The sequence below is a fragment of the Zootoca vivipara genome, chromosome 8 (genome assembly GCF_965207765.1).
Source record: "Zootoca vivipara chromosome 8, rZooViv2.hap1.1, whole genome shotgun sequence".
Taxonomy (NCBI): domain Eukaryota; kingdom Metazoa; phylum Chordata; class Lepidosauria; order Squamata; family Lacertidae; genus Zootoca; species Zootoca vivipara.
The window spans coordinates 84725300-84750647 of NC_142591.1; the positions used below are offsets into that span (position 1 = coordinate 84725300).

The 25348-nt window shown below is 45.2% G+C and overlaps 1 protein-coding gene across 4 annotated transcripts; it reads right to left on the reverse strand.

Moving 5' to 3' along the window:
* Nucleotides 1-3843: 3843 nt before the first annotated feature.
* LOC118090499 (lymphocyte antigen 6E) lies at nucleotides 3844-8784 on the reverse strand. Of its 4 annotated transcripts, none has more exons than XM_035126300.3 (3): nucleotides 8626-8784; nucleotides 5693-5809; nucleotides 3844-4287 (listed from the first exon to the last, which is right to left on the reverse strand). In XM_035126300.3, exons 1-3 carry the CDS (start codon nucleotides 8678-8680, stop codon nucleotides 4082-4084), a joined length of 378 nt encoding a protein of 125 aa, XP_034982191.1. In that variant the 5' UTR covers nucleotides 8681-8784; the 3' UTR covers nucleotides 3844-4081. The 4 variants fall into 4 exon arrangements, with proteins under 4 accessions (XP_034982191.1, XP_088532187.1, XP_088532188.1 ...); XM_088676061.1 differs by having other exon boundaries at nucleotides 3844-4283; nucleotides 5689-5809; XM_088676062.1 differs by having other exon boundaries at nucleotides 3844-4283; nucleotides 5689-5806; nucleotides 8626-8753.
* Nucleotides 8785-25348: the final 16564 nt, after the last annotated feature.

Sequence of the window (25348 nt, forward strand, 5' to 3'; positions counted from 1 at the left end):
GAAGACATTTGAAGGCAGTCCTGTACAGGAAGATTCTCAGTGTTGGAGGTTTAAACACCGACAACTGGGAAACACTGGCCTGCGAGCGCTCCAATTGTAGATCAGCCTTTACCAAAGGTGTCGTAGACTTTGAAGATCCTTGAACTCAGGACGAAAGGGAGAAACATACCAAGAGGAAGGCACGCTTGGCAAACCCTCACCATGAATCAACTCCCACCCGGAAACCTATGTCCCCACTGTGGAAGGATGTGTAAATAACAGTCACAAACTCACTGTTAAAACTGTGTTCATGGAAGACAATCTTACTCGACTATGAGGGACCGCCAAAGAAGGAGAAGGAGGAGGAGGAGGAGGAGGAGGAGGAGGAGGAGGAGGAGGAGGAGGAGGAGGAGGAGGAGGAGGAGGAGATCCATAGTGGTCTCTGTGACCCAGAGATTTGGGGGGAATGAAAGCAATAGACAGAAAACACACACACACACACACACACACACACACAAAACAAACTTGGATGATTTGCTTTTCTGTAGAGCAAAATGATTATTTGTTGCATTTAGCATTTGTAATACAAAAGGTAATCATCTCCCCACCTACAAAGCGGCCAGGTTGCTAGATAGTTTAAGACATGCCCAGTGGGGAGGTAGAGGAAAGAGAACGGGGGGGGGGGGGGTATGGAAAAATTGTTTGAGAGAAAAGGGGGAGGGGTTGTGGGGAGCCTCATCAGGAAAAAAGCAAGGCAGTCAGCAAAGTAAAATTTGCTGAAAGCGATCCGGAGGCAAAAAAAAATCACATGCTGAGTTAGGGGAAAGAAATGGAGTATCCTCAAGCAGGGCTTTCCTCAAGAAGACGGGAATTCACAAGGCATTAGCAGCATGTAGTAAACTATGGAACTCACTCCCACAAGAGGCAGTGTTGGCCACCAACCCAGATGGCTTAAAATGAGAATGAGACAAATTTCTGGAAGAGGAGAGGGCCATTGATGGCGACCAGATTGTGTATAGGAAGGCAGTATAGGAAACAAAAGTGAAATGAAAATGAAATGATGGCTCTTTTTCCACAGCTGGAAGCAGCAATGCTTCTGAATACCAGTTGCTGGGAACCGCCGGAGGGGAGAGGGCTCTTGTGTTCGAATCCTGCTTGCGGGGTTTCCCATAATGGGCATCTGGTTGGCCACTGTGAGAACAGGAGGCTGGGCTAGACGGGCCATTGGCCTGATCCATCTGGCTTTTTTATTTTGGAAGCTCCTGCCTGATGCCACAGAAGCGTTGTGTGTGATTCAAAGGATCTCAACACTTAGTTCTCTTTGTTCGTTGCAATGCATTGTCTGGACCCCATTCCTGAGTAAATCCATGCCTGTTTTTCAGGGCTGCTTTTTCTCCAAACAACCGAATCCTGTACTTTCGTTGTTGCCCATTAGAGGGCAACATTCTTCAATGAAAAGTGCATTATGATTTCCTTGGGCAAATGGTATTATCACTTGTTTACCTGGCTGGCCTTTCCCACCCTAATCTGGGAATGCCAGGGACTTTCTGCATGCAAAGCAACTGTTCTGCCACGGAGTCATGACCATCCCCAGTTTGGTTAGGCAAGATTTGGTGTGTCAGGGCTCACCATCCCAAGAGGGGGTTGGGCTAGATGACCCTAGGGGTCCCTTCCAACTCTAAAATTCTATGATAATTCCATGACTGTTTTCGCACGTCTGTTTGTGATGCTAAAATCAGCCCCGAATCTCCCTGGTGTCTAATGGGTGGAGTACTAACAACAAGGAAGGCAAGAAGGAAGGATCTTATTAGTTTCCAGTTTTTCCAGTCTCAAATTCAGTTTGCCACATTCCCGCATCTACTCGTGCTTTTGCTTTGAAGTCCTCACCAGCATTTTAGTCCAGCTTTAGTCCACATTTGGGCAAGCGATTTCCCCAACAGATAATGCATTTTGCCTGTTCTTTTCACCAACAAATGCATTTGTTCAGTGGCGGAGGAACCCTCTCCGGCACCCGGGGTGGGAGGCCGAGGGGCAGGGCGAACCGCCCGGTGGCGCACGCATGACATCTGTACGGACTGCGCATGTGCGGCATCCCATACGGAATGCGCATGCACGGCAGCCTGTACGGTCACCGTGCGAGAGGCAGGCCATATGGGCAGTGCGTGAGAGCGACAGCCCATACAGATGCCGCGTGAGCAGCGCACAAAAGGACTGTGTGCGCCCTCGGCCGCTCTACAGCTTGGGGGGGAGGCAGGGGTCACCTTGTCAAACCCCCCCCCCCAGAGTGGCACCTGGGGCGAACCACCCCCTCCGCCCCCCACTTTGTACGCCCCTGCATTTGTTTGCACCGTCTTCTCGTAGCCTGTGCAGCATTGTGCCAGTTTTGAAGGATAGTCCCGTCTTTGGTTCATGTGTTTGTTGTTTGGGAAGGTGCAGATTAAGGAATTTTGTATCCAAATGCAGACTGAAATCTCCCTCCCAACGAGGAGGGAAGACATTAGTAAGGCAAAGGAACATGCCGCCAGCGTAATAAGTGCACTGCAAAGCAACATAGGACCTAGAAGGGGCTGGTCCCTTTGGCCCCACCGAAAAAAATATTGGAGGGGACTGCCCCCCCCCTGGTTGACGGGCATTGCCATTCAAATGGTATGAATGTGCTGTGTCTTGTGACTGATTATGCAGGCAGGACTCACCTGCACCCACCCACCCCCCATATTTTATTCAAGTTGGTACCCCTGCAAGGCAATGTCAAAACAAGAGGGGGCTTCCCAATGTCTCAACAAATGAAACTGATTTGTAAAAACGTTACGAGAGACATTGCACATATTTCTGAAAATCAAGAAAATCTTTAATAAAATAAAAAATAAAATGAAAAAAGAGGGGGTGTTTTGTGTGTGTGCGTGTGTGTGTGTGAGAATATTTGTGTTGAGAAGAAAATGAGGAGATCGTCAGAAACAGAGAATCAGTTTTGTCTAAGCCAGCAGTGTTGTCCAAACTTTTTTCAAAGAGGGCCAGATTTGATGAAGTGAAGGGCCGTGAGGACCAAGGTTTTTTAAAGGATTTTACCCCTGGAAATAAACTGCCACAGGGGCCGGATTAAACCAACAGGTGAGCTGGATTACGTCCCCGAAACAGACTTTGGACACAAAGACCAAGAGGTCTCGAAGAGTCACTCAACCCATTACAGTGGTACCTCTGGTTAATAACTTAATTCGTTCTGGAGGTCCGTTCTTAACCTGAAACTATTCATAACCTGAGGTACCACTTCAGCTAATGGGACCTCCCGCTGCTGCCGCTGCGCCGCCACCGCACGATTTCTGTTCTCATCCTGAAGCAAAGTTCTTAACCCGAAGTACTATTTCTGGGTTAGCAGAGTCTGTAACCTGAAGCGTCTGTAACCTGAAGCGTCTGTAACCCGAGGTACCACTGTACACAGAAACAGGAACTGTTTTGAACTGTGCCACTTCAAAATGCAGTAAGGGAGGTTGTATTTTTGAGTGCCCCCCATGAGGAGGAGGAGGAGGAGGAGGAGGAGGAGGAGGAGGAGAGGAGGAGGAGGAGGAGGAGGAGGAGGAGGAGAAGAAGTTTGGATTTGATATCCCGCTTTATCACTACCCGAAGGAGTCTCAAAGCGGCTAACAATCTCCTTTCCCCTCCTCCCCCACAACAGACACCCTGTGAGGTGGGTGGGACTGAGAGACTTCGGAGAAGTGTGACTAGCCCAAGGTCACCCAGCAGCTGCATGTGGAGGAGCAGAGACGCGAACCCGGTTCCCCAGATTACGAGTCTACCGCTCTTAACCACTACACCACACTGGCTCACCACCCAAGCCCCCCCCCCTTTGTTGTAAACATGCTGTGCTCATTTACTTAGTGGCACGCAGAGAGATTTTTATTTTTCGCATCGGCGAGCGTTACATAAAATGGTGCCCTCCCCCCCCCCCCGCCATCACGTGCAACAAAAGGCAACAGCATCCCCCGTCGTGTTTGTAGCATAGCTCTCAGCGAAGCCAGAATCAGGCCTTGTAAAAAGAAGACGTGGAGATTAGTGCCTCCCATGAGCTTCCCAAAAGACAGTTGGTGATCTCTACCACCACCCCCTATCACAGCCCTGTCCAGAGGATACAGGCAAAGCTGGCGAATGTGGCCAGGATCATGAGAGCATAGCTGGTTTTCACACTGCTGGGAGCACCGCTGTTGCAGTAATCGGAAACGCAGCAATTGGTCTCGATGGCCGTTTGGCCGTGCTTGATCTCAAAGTTGCTTGGGCATACGTCTGCACACCACTTGCTGACGGAAAACTCACTGCCTGCAAAACGAGAGAATTCAAGGGAGGGAGGGAGGGAGAAAAATTGCTGTGGGATTCAGTGGCCAATAGTTTGGAGAATAGTTTGACTTGAAACAGCACAATCCTATCCACAGGCATTTTCTTATGTAACAACAACAGAGAACCCCACTATTGTCTTAAATAATTGGTTTTGAGTAGCAAACCAGTTTGATACACGGTTATTAAAGGAGGAATGGAATAAAGAATTGGGGGTCTCAATCTCAACTAAACAATGGGAAACTGTGTTAAGTTCTATAACAAGGGTTCTCTGTACCTCAAATTAAGACTCATGTAACACAAAATAATATTTAGAATTTACAGGACTCCAGTATGCTTTTTTTATCTAAGACATCTAGCTGCTGGAGATGTCGCAGGAGTAATGCTTCTCTAAAACGTATGTTTCTACAATGTCCCATATTGATAAATTTTTGGCAGAAGGTAATAGAGACAATCAACACAGCATTACAGAATAATCATAAATTTGCAGAGGAAATTATCCTTTTGAATGGTTATCTAACAAAGAGACACTATGAATGGACTCTCCGTGGCCTTAGTACGGCACAAAGACAGGTTTTCATGAACTGGGAAAATAAAAACGAGGCTCCCACGATTGGATTGAAGATATGTACAAACTCGCTACACACGAACAAGTTGCATACAAACCTAGACTTGCCATGGGCAAATCTAATTTGGAATTCATTTTTATAAATACCGTCATAGGTTTCGGTCTAGTTAACGACGATAGCATTTTTTTGTAATGTACTGTATACAGGTCCCCACCCTCCCGTTCTGTTTTGTTTTCTACATGGGTGCTATTTCTTTTTTCCCCTTCTTCTTCTTCATTTGTGTCTTATCTTACTCTGTGCACTTATGATTTATGTGCTTTTTATCTTTCAATAAAGAATATATATATATATTTAAAAATCCTATCCACGGGTACTACTATGTTGAGGTGGGGGTCGGTCACATGGCAGCAAATTCAGGTTGAGCAATCGTAATCGACTGGGAGGTTTCCCTTTCCCAAAAGACTGGACTTTTTGCTGTCATGTGATGCATAGAATGTGCTGGAATGTGCTTGGTAGCGCATGTTTTAATGCAAACAAATCAGAGCAAATGCTCATTAAATGGCCAACATCGTCTAATCTCCCCACAAACAAACCAAAACATAATCTCCTGGAATAGCCCATCCCATCCGATCTTCCTGTAAACAAATGGACTAAAGGGTCATTAAAAAGTCAACGCCGTCTTTCTCACTGCAAATCTGTGCAAAATTAACTGACAGTTTAATTGATCAAATCTTCAGTTCCAGCCAGCAAGGCCTATGGAGTACAACTTCTTTTTCTCTCTGGCTTCCTGCAAACAGATCATGAATTACCCTGAAACTTACCAGGACCTCTGTGGGCCGCCGACACGCAATATCTGTTCATATCCGAACACCTGTTCTTGGTGCATTCCTCGTGGGATTTCGCCTTTTCACATGTGTAACAGTGCAAGGACGAAACTGCTAAAAAAAGGGGGGAAGTTGGGGGTATTAGGTTGCTATAGCTACAAGATTTCTACTGAATATTCTTTGGATGTGGGGGGGCACCAGGGCTGGCATCAGGACTGCGGACCCCTGGGCCACTGCCAGGACCCCAACACAGTGGCAGACCCCACTACGGGCACCTGTCCTGGGACTGCCTTTATTAAAAATATTTCCTGGTCAGAGGCTCAGAGTGGCGGGGTTCAACTGCCATTTTAATTCCAAACAGTGTTCCCAATGCCAGCTTGCTGAGGGGCATTGTGGGAAATCTAAGTGGCCATTCCCAGCCACCCTTTGAATAGAGCAGGGCTGGAGGACCTGTAGTCCTTGAGATGTTGCTGCACTCCAAGTCCCATCAGTCATGGCCAGGGATGATGGGATTTGTAGTCTAATAATAACCCCAGGTTTTGAGATATGCAGTCTGTCTCTGAAGGTGCTGTTTGGCCACATGGCTAATAGCCATTGATAGAACTCTCCCCCCGGCCATGAATTTCTCCAATTTCCTTTTAAATCCGCACTTTCATAGAATCATATAGGTGTAGAGTTCAAAGGGACACCAAGAGTCATCTAGTCCAACCCCTTGCAATGCAGGAATCTCAGCTAAAGCATCCATGGCAGATGACCATTCAACCTCTGCTTAAAAACCTCCAAGGAAGGAGAGTCAGCAGCCTCCTGAGGGAGTCTATTCCACTTACTATCAGCAAATTCTTCCTGATGTTTAGTTGGAATCTTCTTTCTTGTACCTTGAAGCCATTGGTTTGAGTCCTACCCTCCGGAGCAGGAGAAAACAAGCTTGCTCCATCTTCCATGATGGGACAGCCCTTGATATATTGGAAGGTGGCTCTGCTATCTCCTCTCAGGCTCCTCTTTTCCATGCTAAACATCCCCAGCTCCCTCAACCATTCCTCATCAGGCTTGTTTTCCAAACGCTTGATCCTCTTGGTCGCCCTCCTCTGCACAAGTTCCATCTTTTCAACATCCTTCTTAAATTGTGGCACCCAGAACTGGACCCAGTATTCCCAGTGTGGTTTGACCAAGGCAGAAAAGAGTGCTACTACTGCTTGATCTAGACATTATACTTCTGTTGATGCCACAGAATGCTTTGTGGCAACAATTTATATAGATGCAATTACAGTACGCATTAGGAAGGAGGGCAGGCCTTTTCCTGGTTTGTCCTGGTTCTAGCACTCATCAGTTTTTCCCTCTGTGAAACAACTCTCCCTATCTCTTTGCCATCAAGTGCTTGGCGGAGCAAACCCTTCTGTTCCCTAAAGTTGTTTACCTGTGAAGCACTTGGGGTGCCACCCTCCTTTTTAAAGTTGGGTGTTTGGCAAGTCAGAGATTTTATAGGGTGATACTGGGTGCTCTTGCGATGCCAGTAGGTGTGAGGTGCCTCTTTGATGGGAAAGAACTTCAAAACAATGGGGTGTCTGAGCTTCGGGGTGCCTGAGTTATGGGGAGGGAGAGGGCAGGGCGAGGTTTAATGGTGGAGCTGACTCACTCCAAGCCACGGGACCAGTCCACAAACTTCACTCGCACAAAGAGACGCTGAGATACAAGAACAACCAGACCTTCCACAAGCATTGCTTCATCTTTCAACATGCTGTGCCATAGATTGCAGGCAACCCTTTGACGCTGCTGCCCACAGTAGGACTTTTGCAGGGGCTTCCAGAGCCAACTGCGCCATTTTGGTGCACACGCCACCAGCCTGGCGCCCTCGGGGTGTTTTGTACTGCAATTCCCATCAGCTCCTACCAGAACGTCCTGATGGGAGTTGTAGTCCTTCTGTCTGCTCTGGAGTATTGCTGGCTAATTTGTGTTTCCGTTTAATACAGTAGTTCTCAATAAAATCAACACAAAAACCCTAAGACAGCAGGTTGATGAAGGCCATCTAAATGGATGTAGAACATCTGCAGCCCTCCAGATATTGTTGGACCACAGTTGCCATTGTGCTTGGCCACTTGATCCTGGATTCTGGTATCAAGAGAGGCAGAAGTGCTCTTCTCCAACTATGACCCGAACTCATGTATATTTTTAGACACCTCGGCATTGTCCCCACCTGAAGCATCCTTTTTCTAAACTGGAAAAAAAGCTCTGAAGCCTGTGTAAAGGGCTTTGTCAACAGATTTAGACTGCTTCATCTTCAATTAGAAATGTTAGGTTTCAGCCAGGAGCTCCCATCCCAAGCAGAACAGTTGCACTTAGGGATGGACAAGTCCGTCAAATCTGATTTTCTCATCTTTGCATTCTTAAATTCAGCTTTCCACATTTCTGCAGCTATTTGCAAAACAGCAATAATGAGAATAATTCTCATGAAAATTCATCGGCATTTGAGTGCTAACTTATTCCTTTAAACACACTTTTTGCTCCAGTGCACACAGTTTTGCAAATGATTCCCCCAGTGTGAAGCATTTCTGCATGTTATTTTCACAAATATATGCATTTTGATGCACACGAATGGTGACACCTGTTGGGTGGGGAACTGCCCTGCAAAAATCAGAGAAGTGCAAACTGCAATGGACAATCTGTGCTTCGGTCCACGTATTGGTCCTAGAAGTGCAAATGATGTGGTTTCTCTTAGAATGCAAATGTAGTCCATTTCTTCCCCCATGTCCCTACCTGCAAAGAGCTGAGAATTTAAAGCAGCCCCCAAACCTGTTTTCAGCACATGCTCTGTCCACTGCAACATCTCAACAACAAAGGTTGAACTCCATGCCTGTAACTGTTCAAAGCTGTTTCCCAGACCACTTCTCAAGATCTCCCCACCCCCTCCTTGACTTAACCCCAGTGAAGCTCACCTTGCTCCAGGCAAAGGGCTGCAACTACCAAGAGGACGGCAGTGAAAGTCTTCATCCTAGCAAGGTCTTAACCAGCTGCAAAGGAACAGCTGGCAATTCTGACATTATATGATGCCCATTTAGGGCGGAGCCGTCAGAGGGAGAAGCATCTGATTGCTCCCAGGGTTTTTTGCTGGAAATTCCCGCTGTGCTTGTTGCACTTGTGTGGCCTTCTTGAACTGAGTGCCACATGGCAGTCTATTTTTTTTGCCTATAGATGCAGGGTTTTTTTGGCCTGTTGGATTCCATCTGCTGCAAAGTGACACGGATGTTCAGAAGGAATCTGACTCAGTTTGGGGGGGCTCTTTCAAAAGGGAACAAGGAGATTTCCTGCTTAGCCCAAGGCCATTTCCGCCTTCCCAGGGCTTTATTAAGACACAGTTGTAAAATAATACCACACATGCAAACAAGTTTGGCCGGGGAAAGGATGCCTATAATATGAAATACAGAAAATAAATGCCAATGGGAGGATCACTAAAATGAAATCCAGCCTTAAATTTCACCCTGAATTCCAGGTAGCAACCCAAGATGACATCACAAGAAATTGATTGTTAGCCAGATAGCTAAAGTTTTTTGAGACGGCAATCCTACAAGTTCTTATCTCAAAATATGGTCCATTGAACTCAATGGGACTTTCTTCTGGGTAGATACCCTAGGTATAGGATTCTGTTGTTAGTTTATGAACAACCAATGAAGATATCTGCTTAAAGATCCCAGAAGAAAGAGGCAGGATAAAGTAACTTCCGGCTTAATTAATAAATAAAAAGTTTTAATGAATAAAAGTTTCTAATATCTTAATATTTCTTCTTCTTTGGCAGCTTTAGAGGCATTGCTGTTGTAAACTAACCCCAGAATGGCCGAGATGAATAAACAAGTTCAAGTCCCATCAGTAACACAGAAGATTCAGATTTGAAGCAACAGGGGTCTCCTCCGGTTGATCAGTTTATTGAGCATTATGCCAGATTTGCTTGCACAAAATTTATACGATGGTTAATTGTATAAATTTATAAATGGCTGCTGCTGCTGCTACCAGCCAGGACTCCCCTGCTCAGCGCCTGAAGGCCCCAGTCCTGCCACTCACCACCTGGCCCAGGGCGGGGCCTGATGGGCTTTATAAAGGACTGCTGCCGCCACTGCTGCTGGGCAGAGAGGGCTCCGTTTTGTTTTGCTTTTTTTTAAAAAAAATTCCTGTTATTTTTTACCTATTGTAAGGGGGAGGGATTATAGAGAAACCCCCCCTCTCTCATCAGGAGCAGTCCATCTCCAAGCAGTCATGAAAGCGCGGGGTCTGAAGGGGCTAGTCAGGAGACAGAGAAGGAGTGCCAGGTCTCTGGCAGCATGGGAGAGCCCCTGCTCCACAGGCGGGAAGAGAGAGAGGCGGGAAGGGTGGACAGGGAGAAAGCAGATCATAGACCCTTCCCCCTGACACCGGAATTAAGGAGGAGGAGAAAGGGGAGGAGATTCACTGTCCCGAGGCTTTTATGTTGGTCAAAGTCGCGAAAAGGGGCAGTGCCGGATTCTGAAACGGAATGAGAAGACATGAAACCGACAGCTCACTACACTGTAAATAACGTGCACCAATAAAGACTTTTGAAAGACAAGTATGTGGAAAGTCGTTACTCAAGAGTAGTCTGAACAGCCCTGACACCTATGTCATTTTATTAAGGCTGTATTCTTAGTTTTAGATTTTGATTTATGTGGAAATTGTTTTTCATTTGGTTGTATTTTTCGATGTGGTTTATGTATTGTTTGTGACTTTTGTAATTGTGCTATTGCTGTAATGTTTTAATATTCAATTGGGAGCCGCCCAGAGTGGCTGGGGAGACTCAGCCAGATGGGCGGCGTACAAATAAATTATTATTATTATTATTATTATTATTATTATTATTATTATTAATCTATGTCCAGACTTTATTGAGCATTTGTTCTGATTTGCTTGTGGGGAGGTTATATGACAATGAGCGTTCAGGCTGCATTCCTCTTCCCACTAGTCACTGTTAGCATAAATCAGGGGTCCCCAGACTACGGCCTGCCAATTGGCCTGCCAATCCGGCCCGCGACGACCCCCGCCGCCCGCCGCCCGCTCTTACGGCGCGCAGCGCGGCAGCGCTCTCCCGGGTCGGGAAAAAAGCGCCGAAAATCCTTTGTGCGCATGCGTATGGGCCTCTCCCAACCCGGAAGAGGTCATTTCTGGTGCACTTCCAGGTCGGGGGAGGCCCATACGCATGTGCACAACAGATTTTCGGCGCTTTTTCCACCCTGGAAGCGCGCTCCCCCGTCCTCCGGCCCGCCGCGCGATCGGCGCGGTGGGAACCGGCCCAAACGCCAGTAAGTCTGGGGACCCCTGGCATAAATCCTATGCAAGGAAAAAAGGCTGCATGTGACTGAATTGTTTACTTTATAAGACTGCTGTACTTTCCCGCACAGGAGCCCGGCTGTAACCTGACTCCTGTCATGTAATGTTCTTTGTTCTGTTTCTACTTTCACTTTTGACTGAATGAGAGTGATGGCGTATACACTTAACCATCGTTCTCTAATAAACGTAGTTAAAAGCTACGATTGTTTGCTGTCTTCTTAACCAAAGCCAGTGGCAAGAGAAAGAATATAGGGCTTTACACCCCGATATGCTAACAGTCACTAGTTCACCCCACATCTTGAAATGCCCCTCCTCCAACAGCCCCAACACCCCCTGCACCCTGCGACACACACACACACACACACACACACACACGGTTCCGTGCATCAGTTGTCCACCGGAAGAGTGAAGCTTCAAGGCCTTTGCTTCTGACTTTGGAGTGGGAGGGTGGTTTCTTGGTTGTTCATCCCCTGAAGTGTATTGGTGGTGGCTGGCTATCTGATGCTCTGGAGGAGGGCAAAGTTATTGGCTTCTGCTGGCTCCCTTCCTTATTCTGCTAGGAAGTGCAGGGTGTCCTCATTTGTTGTTGTTGTTTAGTCGTTTAGTCGTGTCCGACTCTTCGTGACCCCATGGACCATAGCACGCCAGGCACTCCTGTCTTCCACTGCCTCCCGCAGTTTGGTCAAACTCATGTTTCTAGCTTCGAGAACACTGTCCAACCATCTCGTCCTCTGTCGTCCCCTTCTCCTTGTGCCCTCCATCTTTCCCAACATCAGGGTCTTTTCCAGGGAGTCTTCTCTTCTCGTGAGGTGCCCAAAGTCTTGGAGCCTCAGCTTTACGATCTGTCCTTCCAGGGAGCACTCAGGGCTGTTTTCCTTCAGAATGGATAGGTTTGATCTTCTTGCAGTCCATGGGACTCTCAAGAGTCTCCTCCAGCACCATAATTCAATTATGGTGTCCTCATTACCCACATAATTATCTAACAAATAGTGCAAGATGACAGTGTCTCGCCTGCCTGGCAGGCTCCTTGCAGGAAATTCCAGTTAAAGAAAGCAATGCCATTGCATCCTTTCAGAACTGTCCCTAACACCAAAACACAGAGCCAGCCAAGGGGTTGCCAGGGCTGTGATGTTGGACACATCATTGCTCACCCATCTTTTGAAACCTTCTCAGGATTCTGGGAATGTGGCATAGTTGCGGCGGGTGAGGGGGACCTGAGCAAAGCAGCCATGTGCCATGCACAGGATCTGGCATTCAGGGGAGTAGACTTGGGATCACAGAGTCGTAGAGTTGGAAAGGACCCCAGTGGTCATCTAGTCCAACCCCCTGCAAGGCAGGAATGACAGCTAAAGAATCCCCTACTGGTGGCCATCCAGCTGTAGCGTGGAACCTGGGAACCTTAGTTCTGTGGTTTCTCAAAGATCACAGGCGCGGTTGTGGAGAAATAGAAATTAAGTTTTATTGCTGGCAGCAACAGGCTCAGAGGATCATTCCAAAAGCTGAGTACCGAGCATCCTGTTCCCTAGGTCTATATACCTTTTCCAGGTAGCGTCATTACATTACATATTCATATACTGCAGCAAGATTTAATCAATTACGTGGTTGCAATTCTTATAAGTTCCTTTTCTTGCAAAGCTTAGCATTTCAATTACATTTTCCCTTACAAACCTCACATATGGAGCTGCCCAGGTGCTATGGTATTTTTAACAAAGTACTTTTCTGTTCACCTTTCTTATTATCAGACATCCTGGACATCTGGCCAGCTAGAACATCCTGACATTCTGGGACTGCCCGGAACATTCTAACCATTCCTTCCCCTTTTCAAATGGCAAACCACAAACACAACTAAATATAATTCGAGCATCAACATTATGGCAAGGCAGCAAGAGACACAGAAATATATGATTTCTAGCAGGCATTCTGGCCTTAAAAAGTAAGTTTAGGCATGAAGGCAGATTAATAGGAAATTTGAGACCCTTCCCCTCGGCACACTTGCCACACAAAGCCTGTTAACAGAGGAAGGAGCGTCCACCACCTTCTCGCTCTTGCTATCAAAAAGCCCTTCTTAATGTTTGGGAAATATTTGCACTAAAATGCTGATGGGTGCTCATGAGGGCTTGTGGAGAACTGAGTTTAAGATTGGAAAAATGAGAAGCAGAGAGAACTGGAACAGAATCCATCCCTAATCTTACCTTAAGCTAACCTCCCTTGATGGGAACAATGCAAAGGGCCTTTTCGGTGGGAACCACCAGACTGTAAAACTCTCTGCCCTGAGAGATTCACCTTGCTCTGCCCCTTAGGATTTCATGCAGGGGGGGGGCTCTGGGGGAGGGGAGAGTGAGGCGGAGGGAAACTCAATTGTAAAAAAGAACTCATTTGGATTGTCACCTCTCATAGGTCTACCTAGTGGCAGGAGGGGGCCTATGGGGAGGGGGTATGAAGAAGGAGGAATGTTGGGTTATTTTTTTAGAATAAGAATGGAATTTATGAGTAAGAAATCCGCTATAATTATTAGAAAATCATGAAAACCGGGAAGAAGGGATCTGAGGAAGCCACCAGAATTAGGTTTGATGAATTAAGAATTTGGAAATGAATATTTTAATTTTTATTCTCTTTCTAGGTTTTTCTTTTCTTTTTTTAATTTTATTTTTGTTTGTTTTTCTTTTTTGATTATAAATAAATAGATGAGGGGATGCCAACCCCTATCCCGCCTTGTTATACTGAGGCCTCTTGGTGGCAGGGGGAGGCTTTAGGGGCAAGGGGGGGGAGGCGAGGACAAACCCATCTATAAAATGGACCGCCTTCGACTCTCACCGTCCAGGGGATTTTCTTGTGGCAGAAGGGGACCTTTGGGGGGGGGGAGGGAAGGTGGATGGATATGTAGGATATGTCTCTGTTTCCTTTTTCTTTTGTTTCCTTTTCTTTTTTCTCTGTGTTATTTTATAAAACCAATAAAAATTATTTTTTTAAAAAAAGGATTTCATGCTGTTTGGTTAAAAGAGATCAACTCTGCGCTACAAAGATGTTGGCAAAAGTGACCTGAAGGCTGACAACCCCATGTGGGAATCCCTTGCAGATGACCTGGAGACCGACAGGTTGTGTATCTACAGCAGTGACCAGAGGAGGAATGATCTCTGGGAGGAGCGCAGACACCCTGTCTGCAGTGCAACCGGACGCCTTCATCTGCCCTGGCTGCAACAAAACATGTCTCTCCCCTATCGGTCTCTACAGCCACAGCAGGCGCTGCAACTCTCCAGTGGTTTGAGTTCACCCCTGAATGCACCATTGTCTCCCAACAAAATGGGGCTTAAGTAACCATCTCTGATGTCTGCATGCAATTGACATTCAAGCATATAATCTGCCCAGTTTCTCGCACACCCTCTCTTAATCTGCCTAATGTTATCATCGCATCCATTTGTTCAAAACGTCGTCATGTGGAAGCCCTTCGACGCTCCAGCCTCATGGGTAACGAAAGGTACCCTTCACATTAGTAACTGATAGTTGGCACATGCCAACCACCTTGCAGTGCTAGAAGCTGTAAAATCCGAAACTCTTTGTTCAAAGGTATTTCTAAAAGGATTTCCCCATAGATGTATAAGCTGTAAGGAGTAACAGAGGTTGGGAGTGATTTTGAGAATTCCTGCTGCCATTAGTTATCCAGGATTTTTTACTTTCTGTTTCCCTAGGCCCAGCTGGTGCTATCTGTTCTCCAACAGCTGATTTATTCTTCCGCAGTAAATTCCAGCCTAACATTCAATTTTAAACACTCAGTGACCTGCAGTTCAGCCTGAACTGCTGCAAGCCTGGAGGAACTGAGCAGAATAAGCAAATATTGACCTCCATCAACCCAAGCACTCAATTTCCAGAAAGGCCTGTTTGGGCACCTTTAGCCCTTTGGGCTTGAGGTTCCTCACCCCTGCCCTAATCAAATGCATTTCTTTATATTAAAGGTAAAGGGACCCCTGACCATTAGGTCTAGTCATGACCAACTCTGGGGTTGCGCGCTCATCTCGCATTATTGGCCGAGGGAGCTGGCGTATAGCTTCCAGGTCATGTGGCCAGCATGACAAAGCCGCTTCTGGCGAACCAGAGCAGCACATGGAAACGCCGTTTACCTTCCCGCTGTAGCGGTTCCTATTTATCTACTTGCATTTTGACGTGCTTTCGAACTGCTAGGTTGGCAGGAGCTGGGACCAAGCAACGGGAGCTCACCCCGTCACAGGGATTCGAACCGCCGACCTTCTGATCAGCAAGCCCTAGACTCTGTGGTTTAACCACAGCACCACCTGGGTCTTATATTATCTTATATTATATTACTCTTCTTTATATTATCTCCACACAATTATATGTATTTTTCATATTCTTTACCCTAGTAAATCCATGTTTGTGCAGGTTACTTGGCTTGAGGACTGCTCTGCAAGATTCAGAGGAGGGCGAATTTTGCTTGCTGTTCAGGGGCATGTGAACTGAGTTTGCCTTTCAGTGTGAACCGAGCCAACTTTCTCCCCTCCTTCCCAAGCGGAGCATCTGCCAGCATTCCAGCCTAACCCTAACCCTAACCCAGTTCATCCAGCCCAGTTCATGAAGAAGTCTCACCTGTTGCAAGGATGTGGAAGGGGTGGAAATAAACAGGGGTGGCTTTGATTGCAGGTGAGCAGGCCCCAACATGCTTAGTGGATTTCGGCATCCTTGTGTGGGGGCAGAGATTATGCAAATCACCTGCCAGTGGGCTCCCTGGCTGCCTGTTGGTGAAGGGAGCAGTTTTTATGCTCTCATTGGCTGGACAGAACCCGGCTGAGGTGGTCAAAATCTCTAATGTCAGCTTTGCCCAAGACGTTTCAGGCTACACTTCCCATCAACCTGGGGCAGCACTATGTTGGCAAAAGCTTCCACAAGTCTATGTAGAACATAAATGGCCTCGGTCCAGTATACCTGAAGGAGTGTCTCCACCTCCATCATTCTGCCCGGACACTGAGGTCCAGCACCGAGGGCCTTCTGGTGGTTCCCTCGTTGCGAGAAGCCAAGTTGCAGGGAACTAGGCAGAGGGCCTTCTCAGTGGTGGCGCCTGCCCTGTGGAACGCCCTCCCAAGAGTTGTCAAAGAGGAAAACAACTACCAGACTTTTAGAAGACATCTGAAGGCAGCCCTGTTCAGGGAGGCTTTTAATGTTTAATAGATTACTGTGTTTTATTTTTCTGTTGGAAGCAGCCCAGAGTGGCTGGGGAAACCCAGCCAGATGGGCGGGGTATAAATAATATATTATTATTATTATTATTATTATTATTATTATTATTATTATTATTATTATTATTATTATTTCCTAGGCCACAGGAGAAAGGCCATATCTGCACAATGCAGTGGTACCTCAGCTTAAGTACTTAATTGGTTCTGGAAGTCCGTACTTAACCTGAAGCGTACTTAACCTGAAGCAAAATTTTCCATTGAAATGTATAATTGTAATATATAACTGTATTTGCAGTGGTACCTCGGTTTATGAACACAATTGGTGCCGGAAGTCTGTTCATAAACTGAAGCGTTCATAAACTGAAGCGAACTTTCCCATTGAAAGTAATGGAAAGTGTATTAATCTGTTCCAGACGGGTCCGCAGAGTACTTAAATTGAAAGTACTCAACCTGAAGCGTACTTAACCCGAGGTATGACTGTAATAATGTTGAAGCACAATGATACCTCTTTAAACAGCCATGGCTTCCAGCAAGGGAACCTGGAAGTTTATATATATATATATATAATTTTATAACAGAAAAACAAAAAGAAACGAAAACAAACCATATGGAAAGCAAACCATATGGGTTACAAAAAATACAAACATACAAAAAAAACATACAAAGGTAGAAACAATAAAATGTCTAACTCTTTGACATTGTTGACTTCCTCATGTCCCTCCTAACTGCGTTTCATTATATATCCTCTTTAGTAATTTCTAAATCATGGTTCAAATCTTGTTTTTACATTACATAACCTATTATTTCTTTTATTTCACAATTCATAATTCGTTCACTTTTTGATTAACACTTATATCTAAATCTATATATATATATATATATATATATATATATATATATATATATATATATAGGTAAAGGTACCCCTGACCATTAGGTCCAGTCGTGACCGACTCTGGGGTTGCGCGCTCACCTCGCATTATTGGCCGAGGGAGCCGGCGTATAGCTTCCAGGTCATGTGGCCAGCATGACAAAGCCGCTTCTGGCAAACCAGAGCAGCACACGGAAACACCGTTTACCTTCCCGCTGTAGCGGTTCCTATTTATCTACTTGCATTTTGACGTGCTTTCGAACTGCTAGGTTGGCAGGAGCTGGGACCAAGCAACGGGAGCTCACCCCATCACAGGGATTCGAACCGCCGACCTTCTGATCAACAAGCCCTAGGCTCAGTGGTTTAACCCACAGCGCCACCTGGGTCCCATATATATATCAACAAATTCATTTCTACAACCTCTATGTACTTCCAAATCTTAAACATTTCCAATATTGCAATTATTTTTCAAATAAACTTTGAATTTCTTCCAATCTTCTTCCACCGACTCTTCCCTCTGGTCACGGAGTCTCCCGGTCAAATCCGCCAGTTCCAGAAATTCAATCATCTTCGACTGCTGCTCGTCCACTGTAGGTAGGTCTTCATTCTTCCAATTCCTAGCCAACAGAACTCTCGTTGCTGCTGTGGCATACAGAAAAGCGTAACAACTTTCTTAGGTATTTCCTCTCTAACTATCCCAAGTAAAACAGCTTCTGGTTTCTTTATATATATATATATCAATCATATTTTATTAAAATTTTTCAGATTAGATACACACACAAAAGAAAAACCATACTAAAACACATTACAAAAGAATACAGAAAACAAAAACAAAAAGGATAACAAAATTACAGAAAAAACAAAAACACACACTTAAAGATACTTATTCCTTTGTTTGTTCACATTGTATATGGGGACCCCCTCGGGCTCCCTTCCCCTGTGGTGCTTTAGCCCGTGTATACTTTAGCAAATTCTAACTCATTTTAGTCACCTTATATAATTTACTCCTTCCATTTAACATATTCATAATTTCCACAGTTTATTTACACCCTGATTCTAATCTTGATAAGTAACTTTTGCATATTTTTTTAAAATATAGCTTAAAATCTTTCCATTCTTCTTCAGTCGCTTCATCTCCCCGGTTGCGGATTCTTCCAGTCATCTCAGCCAGTTCCATGAACTCCATCATCTTCATCTGCCAGTCATCAATCGTTGGTAGAATATGTGATTTCCAGTTCTTGGCAAGTAGAATTCTTGCCGCCGTCGTAGCATACATAAAAAAAGACACATTTTTCTTAGGAATCTCTTTTCCGACGATGCCCACTAGAAATGCTTCTGGTTTCTTAACAAATGTGTTTTTCAACACTTTCTTTAGTTCATTATAAATCTTATTCCAGAAGTCACTTACTAGTGGACACGTCCACCGCATGTGGTAAAAGGAACCTTCTTCTTTCTTACATCTCCAACATTTATTGTCATGATTGTGATATATCTTTGCTAGTTTTACTGGTGTAAGGTACCATCTATACATCATTTTCATTATGTTTTCTCTTAGTAAACTATACGCAGTAAATTTAATATTCTCTTGCCACAGTTTTTCCCATTCCTCTATCATGATATTATGACCAACATCCTTTGCCCACAAAACAGCTTCTGGTTTCTTACCCGGCGCAGGGTTTTTTTTTTTTAAGGGTGCTGAGAGTTGTCAGGAGACCCCTAATCCCCTCACAGAGCTATACTTCCCTGAGTGGGGTTTAACAGCAAATCCCTCTTCCTGGGGAACCCTGGGAATTGTAGCTCTGGGAGGGGAATAGGGGGTCGCCCAACAACTCTCAGTAGAATTGGTGAGTTTGGCTCCCACTAAGGTGCACACTTATAAACGCCATCTCCAACTCCTTGAAAGATTCCATCAAAAAAATTCTCTGAAAAATGTTATACATCACTTGGGAAGACAGGTGAACTAATGCCAGTGTCCTGGAAGAAGCAAAGATCACCCGTGTCGAAGCAATGATTCTTCAACATCCACTTCACTGGACTGGTTGTGTTGTGTGGATGCCTGATGATCGTCTTCCAAAGCAACTACAGTGGTGCCTCGCTAGACGAATTTAATTCGTTCCACGGGTTTTTTCTTATAACGAAAAAATTCGTCTAGCGAATCCCATAGGAATGCATTGAATTTTTTTTTAATTTTTTTTTTGCCCATAGGAACGCATTAATTGAATTTCAATGCATTCCTATGGGAAACCGCGATTCGCTAGACGAAAACGAATTCGTCTAGCGAGGCAACCTCTGCTAGAAAAAACCTTTCATTAAGCGAAAATTTCGTTAAGCAGGGCATTCGTTAAGCGAGGCACCACTGTACTCTATTCCGCAGTTAAAAATGGAAAGCATAATGCTGGTGATCAACAAAAGAGGTTTAAAGACTCTCTCAAGGCAAAATGTTTTTAAAAAGTAGTATAAACACTGACAACTGGGAAACACTAGCCTGCGAGCGCTCCAATTGGAGAACAGCCTTTACCAAATGGGTCATAGACTTTGAAGACACTCGAACTCAGGACGCAAGGGAGAAACGTGCTAAGAGGAAGGCACACTTGGCGAACCCTCATCGTGATCAACTCTTGCCCGGAAACCTATTTTTCCACTGTGGAAGGATGTGTGGATCCAGAATTGGCCTCCACAGTCACTTACGGACTCACTGTTAAAACCATTTTCATGGAAGATGATCTTACTTGGCTACGAGGGATGGCCAAAGAAGAAGATGAAGCACACCCAGAAGGATGTGAAAACCATGCTGCTGGTGAGAGTGTGCGCAGGAGGAAAGGGCATGTGAATCCACCGTTTCTCTCTCCTTTCAGGTTTGGTGGCATCAGCCTGGCCAGAGGCAATGTTGTCAGGGTTTTGGAGTGTGCCTGACACCGGGCTCTCTTTCTGTGTTCCCTCCGTCGCCAGGTGTGGCTCAGAACAGGCGCCTAGGATCCATGATTGCCTGGATGAGGGCAAATAAGCAAGAGTTTAATCCGGAAGACAGGTGTGTTTTGTTTTGCAGTTTTGAAAAGCAGACTCTTCTGCAATCCTTGGCCCACCCAGGCGGCAATTTGAAGCAACTGCCTCAGGTGCTAGAGCTTCAGACTCAACCTCCGAGAATGAATCACCACGGCTGCATACCCTCCAAGATTGCTCAGATGGAAATGTTTTATTCTTTGGTAGATTTACAAAGGGAAGATCACACGCCAATAAATAAATTCTAGAAAGGAGTAAGATTAGACGTGAAATTGGCATACTAAAGATGAGGAGGTTAAAGGGGTGATGATACAGTGGGCTAAATATTTTGGATATAATGCTCAGTTAGAATCTTGGGGAAAGTGTGGAAGGAAGGAATTAATTTTACTGCATGCAGTGCACTTAAAATGTTATGAAAAGGATGTACAGATGGTATCTAACACCAGCCAAATTGGCTAAAATGTACAAGACAAGAACTAATGAGTGCTGGAAATGTAAAGGAAGGGAAGGTGTCTTCCACCACATGTGGTGGACTTGGAAAGAGGTAAAGGCTTTCTGGGAAATGGTATATAATGAGCTAAAGAAAATGTTTAAAAATACTTTTGTTAAAAAACCAGAGCCTTTTTATTAGTTACTAGCTGTACCCTGCCACGCGTTGCTGTGGCTCATCCCTGTGATTCCCCCCACCCCGTCCCGTCCCGTCCCGACCCATGACCCATCCCAACCCCGTCCTCCCCCCACCCCCCACCCAGGCGAGCCCCCACCTCCACTCAGGTGAGTCTGCAGTTTCGCTCTTGTCCAGCAGGGGTTCCTGAGCTGAGCTACTTTGGAGAGGGAAAGTTTGGTAGCTGCAGTACCAGTGGAGTCGTCACCAGAGGGCGATGTTTTGGGACCTCTCCTGTTCCTGTTTTTCTTGTTTTTCCAAAAAGCATGTTTTTACCTGTGACAGGTGTGACATCTGTATAATCTAAGTATATGCAAACAGTCCCATATTCGAATGGAACGTTGTGTCAAAATTTCAACGCAATCGGTCAAGTGGTTTCGGAGGTAGCTGGATGCGTACGAACGGGGACCTTTTACATTTATATATAGATAGATAGATAGATAGTGGGTGAAGAGATACCAAGGGAAGATAAAAGAATGTTTATGTATGCAACAACTGTGACGAAAATTCTTTTAGCCCAAAAATGAAAACAAGAAGAAGTACCAATGAAAGAAGAGTGGCAGATGAAGATGATGGGCTTTGCAGAACTGGCAAAGCTAACAGGAAAAATCCGAAACCAGCAAGATCAAGTATTCCAAAAGGACTGGAATAGAATCATAGAATCATAGAGTTGGAAGAGACCACAAGGGCCATCCAGTCCAACCCCCTGCCGAGCAGGAAACACCATCAAAGCATTCTTGACATATGGCCATCAAGCCTCTGCTTAAAGACCTCCAAAGGAGGAGACTCCACCACACTCCTTGGTAGCAAATTCCACTGCCGAACAGCTCTTACTGTCAGGAAGTTCTTCCTAATGTTTAGGTGGAATCTTCTTGTAGTTTGAATCCATTGTGCTGTGTCCGCTTCTCTGGAGCAGCAGAATAAATTTATACGATATCTGAAAGATTATTAGAAGCAATTGACATCACTAGGGTTGTCTGAAGACTTGTAATGAGAAGCTTTCTATCTTTCTATCTTCATTTAAATTTTGAGTCATTCTGTAATGAGTGCAATTAGAATTGGAAAATTGGAATGATAAAAAGGTTAATTTTGAAAGCCATGAGGCAGGAGGGAAGGAAGTCGACAGGCTCTAAGAGCCAGGGTGGTATAGTGGATAATGATGATGCGAATGTATAATATTAAATGGAAAACAAATAAAAATTATATATATAAGATTAGACATGGAATGTTTCAAAGTACCCCCCCCCAAAAAAAAACACATTTGGTTGGGGTTGGGGATAATTCAGGTGGAAGTTTCCTGGTGTCAAAAAAGGCTGGCTATGTATGCCACTACTGCGGCCTATGTTTTGTTAGCCCCAAAATGGAAGACGAGCGCGGTCCCAACCAAAGAAGATGGGCAACTTAAACTGTTGGAATATGGCCAACCCGCTAATGCAATAAAATTTTGATTGATTGATTGGAATATGCACAGCTTGCGGATCTAACTTATAGAATAAGAGAACGAGAAGAATGTATATTTAAAGAAGATTGGGAAATGTTTATTGAGTATATGGGGGAGACTGTGTACACTTGAAAACATTGGCAGCATTAAGATAAATTCCACAGTGTGGACAAGTTTTAATGGAATAAAAGGTAAAGGGACCCCTGACCATTAGGTCGAGTCGTGACCGACTCTGGGGTTGCGGTGCTCATCTCGCATTATTGGCCGAGGGAGCAGGTGTACAGCTTCTAGGTCATGTGGCCAGCATGACAAAGCCGCTTCTGGCGAACCAGAGCAGCACACGGAAACGCCGTTTACCTTCCCGCTGTATGGAATACTGAATGGTTTAGTTTATGTAAAATACGCAGGGATTTACAATATGCAAATTGAACCATGGAAAAAGAAGAAGGGAAGCCACTGACATGTTAAGGCTGTTTAATGGATATTTTAATTGTTAAATTTGAAAACTGAATAAAAATTATACACAAAAAAACCAAAATACAACAGAAAACTAAAGGAGGGGAAAGAGGAGGAGGAGGAGGAGGAGGAGGAGGAGGAGGAGGAGGAGATTAGACGTGAATGCTGCTTCCCCTTTCTTCCCACCCAAGGCGACCCTACCAGTGGCAGTCTCTCTTCCTCCTTGCCTGCAGTCACCACAAGATGCCCAAGGGAGGAGGCCTGCAGCCACCATCGTTGTCGATCGGGACAAGCGCCGGCTTATCCTCCTCCCTGAGCTTGGTGGCAGTAGCACTGCCAGGGAAAATAGGGACGTTCTGGGATCAAATCAGAAGCTGGGGTGGCTTTTGTAATTCTGGGACTGTTTCTTCTCTGTTGCACTGGTTCAAACTCTCCTCCTTTGCGCACGCCACCTTAAACCTGACCACAGGTTCAAATTGCAACCAGGACTGGTGCGTCCATTTAGGTGAACTAGGCACTTACCTAGAGCGCGTAAATGGAGATGGCGCAAAAACCCCGCGCCACCGCCGCCCTCCCACGGTGCGCGCTCACGCTCCTCCCACCTTCAGCTTGCTGAAGAGCTCACGGTGTCCCCTCCATAGGCAAATGAGAGCTCAGCGCCCTCCCACCTATGAAGGGGACGCTGTGAGCTCCACAGCGGCTGCAGCGAGCGGCGGTGGCAGCACCCGTAGCTGAAGCCTTCAGCTATGGGCGCTGTTGCTGCCGCCACCACCGCTCACTCGCTGCCGCCGCTGAAGAACTCACAGCGTCCCCTCCATAGGCGGGAGGGGCGCGAGCCAAAATGAGAGCTCAGCGCCCTCCCGCCTGTGGAGGGGACGCAGGGGCTTCAGCGGCGTTGTGCACGCATCATGACGCATGTGCTGGGGGTGGTGGTGCCAGAAGGTGATTTTGCCTAGGGCGCAAAAAGCCCTAGTGCCGGCGCTGATTTCAACATAGCCTAAGAAGGGATTTCTTAGGCTATGTTGCAATTTGATGCTAGCAGCCTTGTCGGTGCTAGCAATTTGATTCTGGCAACCTTGTTTTCCAGCTCCCCATTTGAAGTAATTAAATAATCAGGTTCGTTAATGACTAAGTTGTGCAACAAGGCTCTTGAAGTCAGCCTACTCTGCTTACTTCACTGATGTGTTGAGTGGCTGGAAGTGCCCGTGATTTGCCAATTCAGAAAGTGATCTGCCGCATTTTGTCCTGGCGCTCTATCTAATCTTTTATCTCCTTTCCCACATTCATCAGCAGTCGTGTGGTTTTCCCCAGGGCACAAAATCCCAGAAAATTTATCCGCAGATTAGACATGCCCTCCAACTCAGCCAGCATCCACGAACCATTTCTGAGACTGGGAGATTCGTGTGCCCCCATTAAGGAGGTAGAGTCGGGCAGGTGTGCCTAACGACAAAATATATCTGACTGCAAGCTTTCCACATCAGAGGGAAGAGACATATGAACACATGGAAGAACAACAACCACTTCATTCTCTCTCGCCTTCTTTAAAACAAGGACATAAACTTCCTCTGGCTTATTGGATTTGTACAGCTGTTCCCATTAAGCAAGTCCCAAAGAGATGTACAAAGAAATACTATGACAAAAACAAATAAACATTATTAAAAGCAGATTTAAACAGCACAGGATTTGGGGGAGGTAATTCTGTTTGAAGACTGGGAAAAATTGTGGAATAGGGACATAAAATATATTTCAAATTATGATCTAAAAGAAAATGTTTACAAAATGCAATACAGGTGGCACCTCACACCGTCAAGATTGGCGAAAATGTATAAAGGTAATAACAACTTTTGTTGGAGATGTAAAGAGGAGGTGGGCACTTACATACATGTTTGGTGGCATTGCAAAAGAATCAAAAAAATTTGGAATGAAATTTATAAAGAATTTAAAAAGATAGTCAAGTATTCCTTTAAAAAGATCTGGAAATATTCCTTTGGGGGATGTTAAAAGAAGAGATCAAAGCAAGAGACAGATGTGTTTTGATGTACAGTGGTACCTCTACTTACGAATAACTCTACTTACGAATGTTTCTACTTACGAACGGAGCTCCGTCCGCCATCTTGGATGCGGTTTAGATAGGATTTTTTCTACTTACGAATTTTTAGATAGGGTTGCTTCGACTTACAATTTTTTTCTCCCAATGCATTCCTATGGGATTCGACTTACAATTTTTTTCGACTTACGAATGTGCGTTCGGAACGCATTAAATTCGTAAGAAGAGGTACCACTGTATGCTACTGTGGCTGGGAGACTCCTGATAGCAAAAAATTGAAAAAGTGATAAAGTCCCAAGCAAAGAAGATTGGCTTACAAAATTAATAATGTATCAAAAATTGGCTATTAAAGTTGGGGTAGCAAAGGGGTTGAGTGAAGAAAAAGGAGGGAAAGATTGGATCTCCTTTAAGCAATACTTAAAGAAACAGGTGGAAAAAGCGAATCTTATAGCAGAAATAGGAAGGGTACAAAATTAAAAAAATAACAGGAAATTATAGGGAAATAAGGTATGCAATTAGCTAAGTAGATATAAAGCAGAATGTAGGAGAGGCTGGAAGTCACAGGTGGTGGAGGGGGGTTGGGGAAAGGGATTTATTTTGGAAAAAGTATGTTTGAAATTATTTTGAGAAGGCAGATTATGGTTTATTGTTAGTTTGTGTTTCTAT

What these genes read in the sequence shown, in the direction of transcription:
- LOC118090499 (XM_035126300.3), bottom strand. Translation starts at nt 8,680, where the DNA reads ATGAAGACTTTCACTGCCGTCCTCTTGGTAGTTGCAGCCCTTTGCCTG. An exon ending in AGCCCTTTGCCTGGAGCAAG is followed by an intron (nt 5,810 to 8,625) that starts GTGAGCTTCACT and finishes CCCTTTTTTTAG; the next exon opens with CAGTTTCGTCCTTGCACTGT. An exon ending in GGCGGCCCACAGAGGTCCTG is followed by an intron (nt 4,288 to 5,692) that starts GTAAGTTTCAGG and finishes CTCGTTTTGCAG; the next exon opens with GCAGTGAGTTTTCCGTCAGC.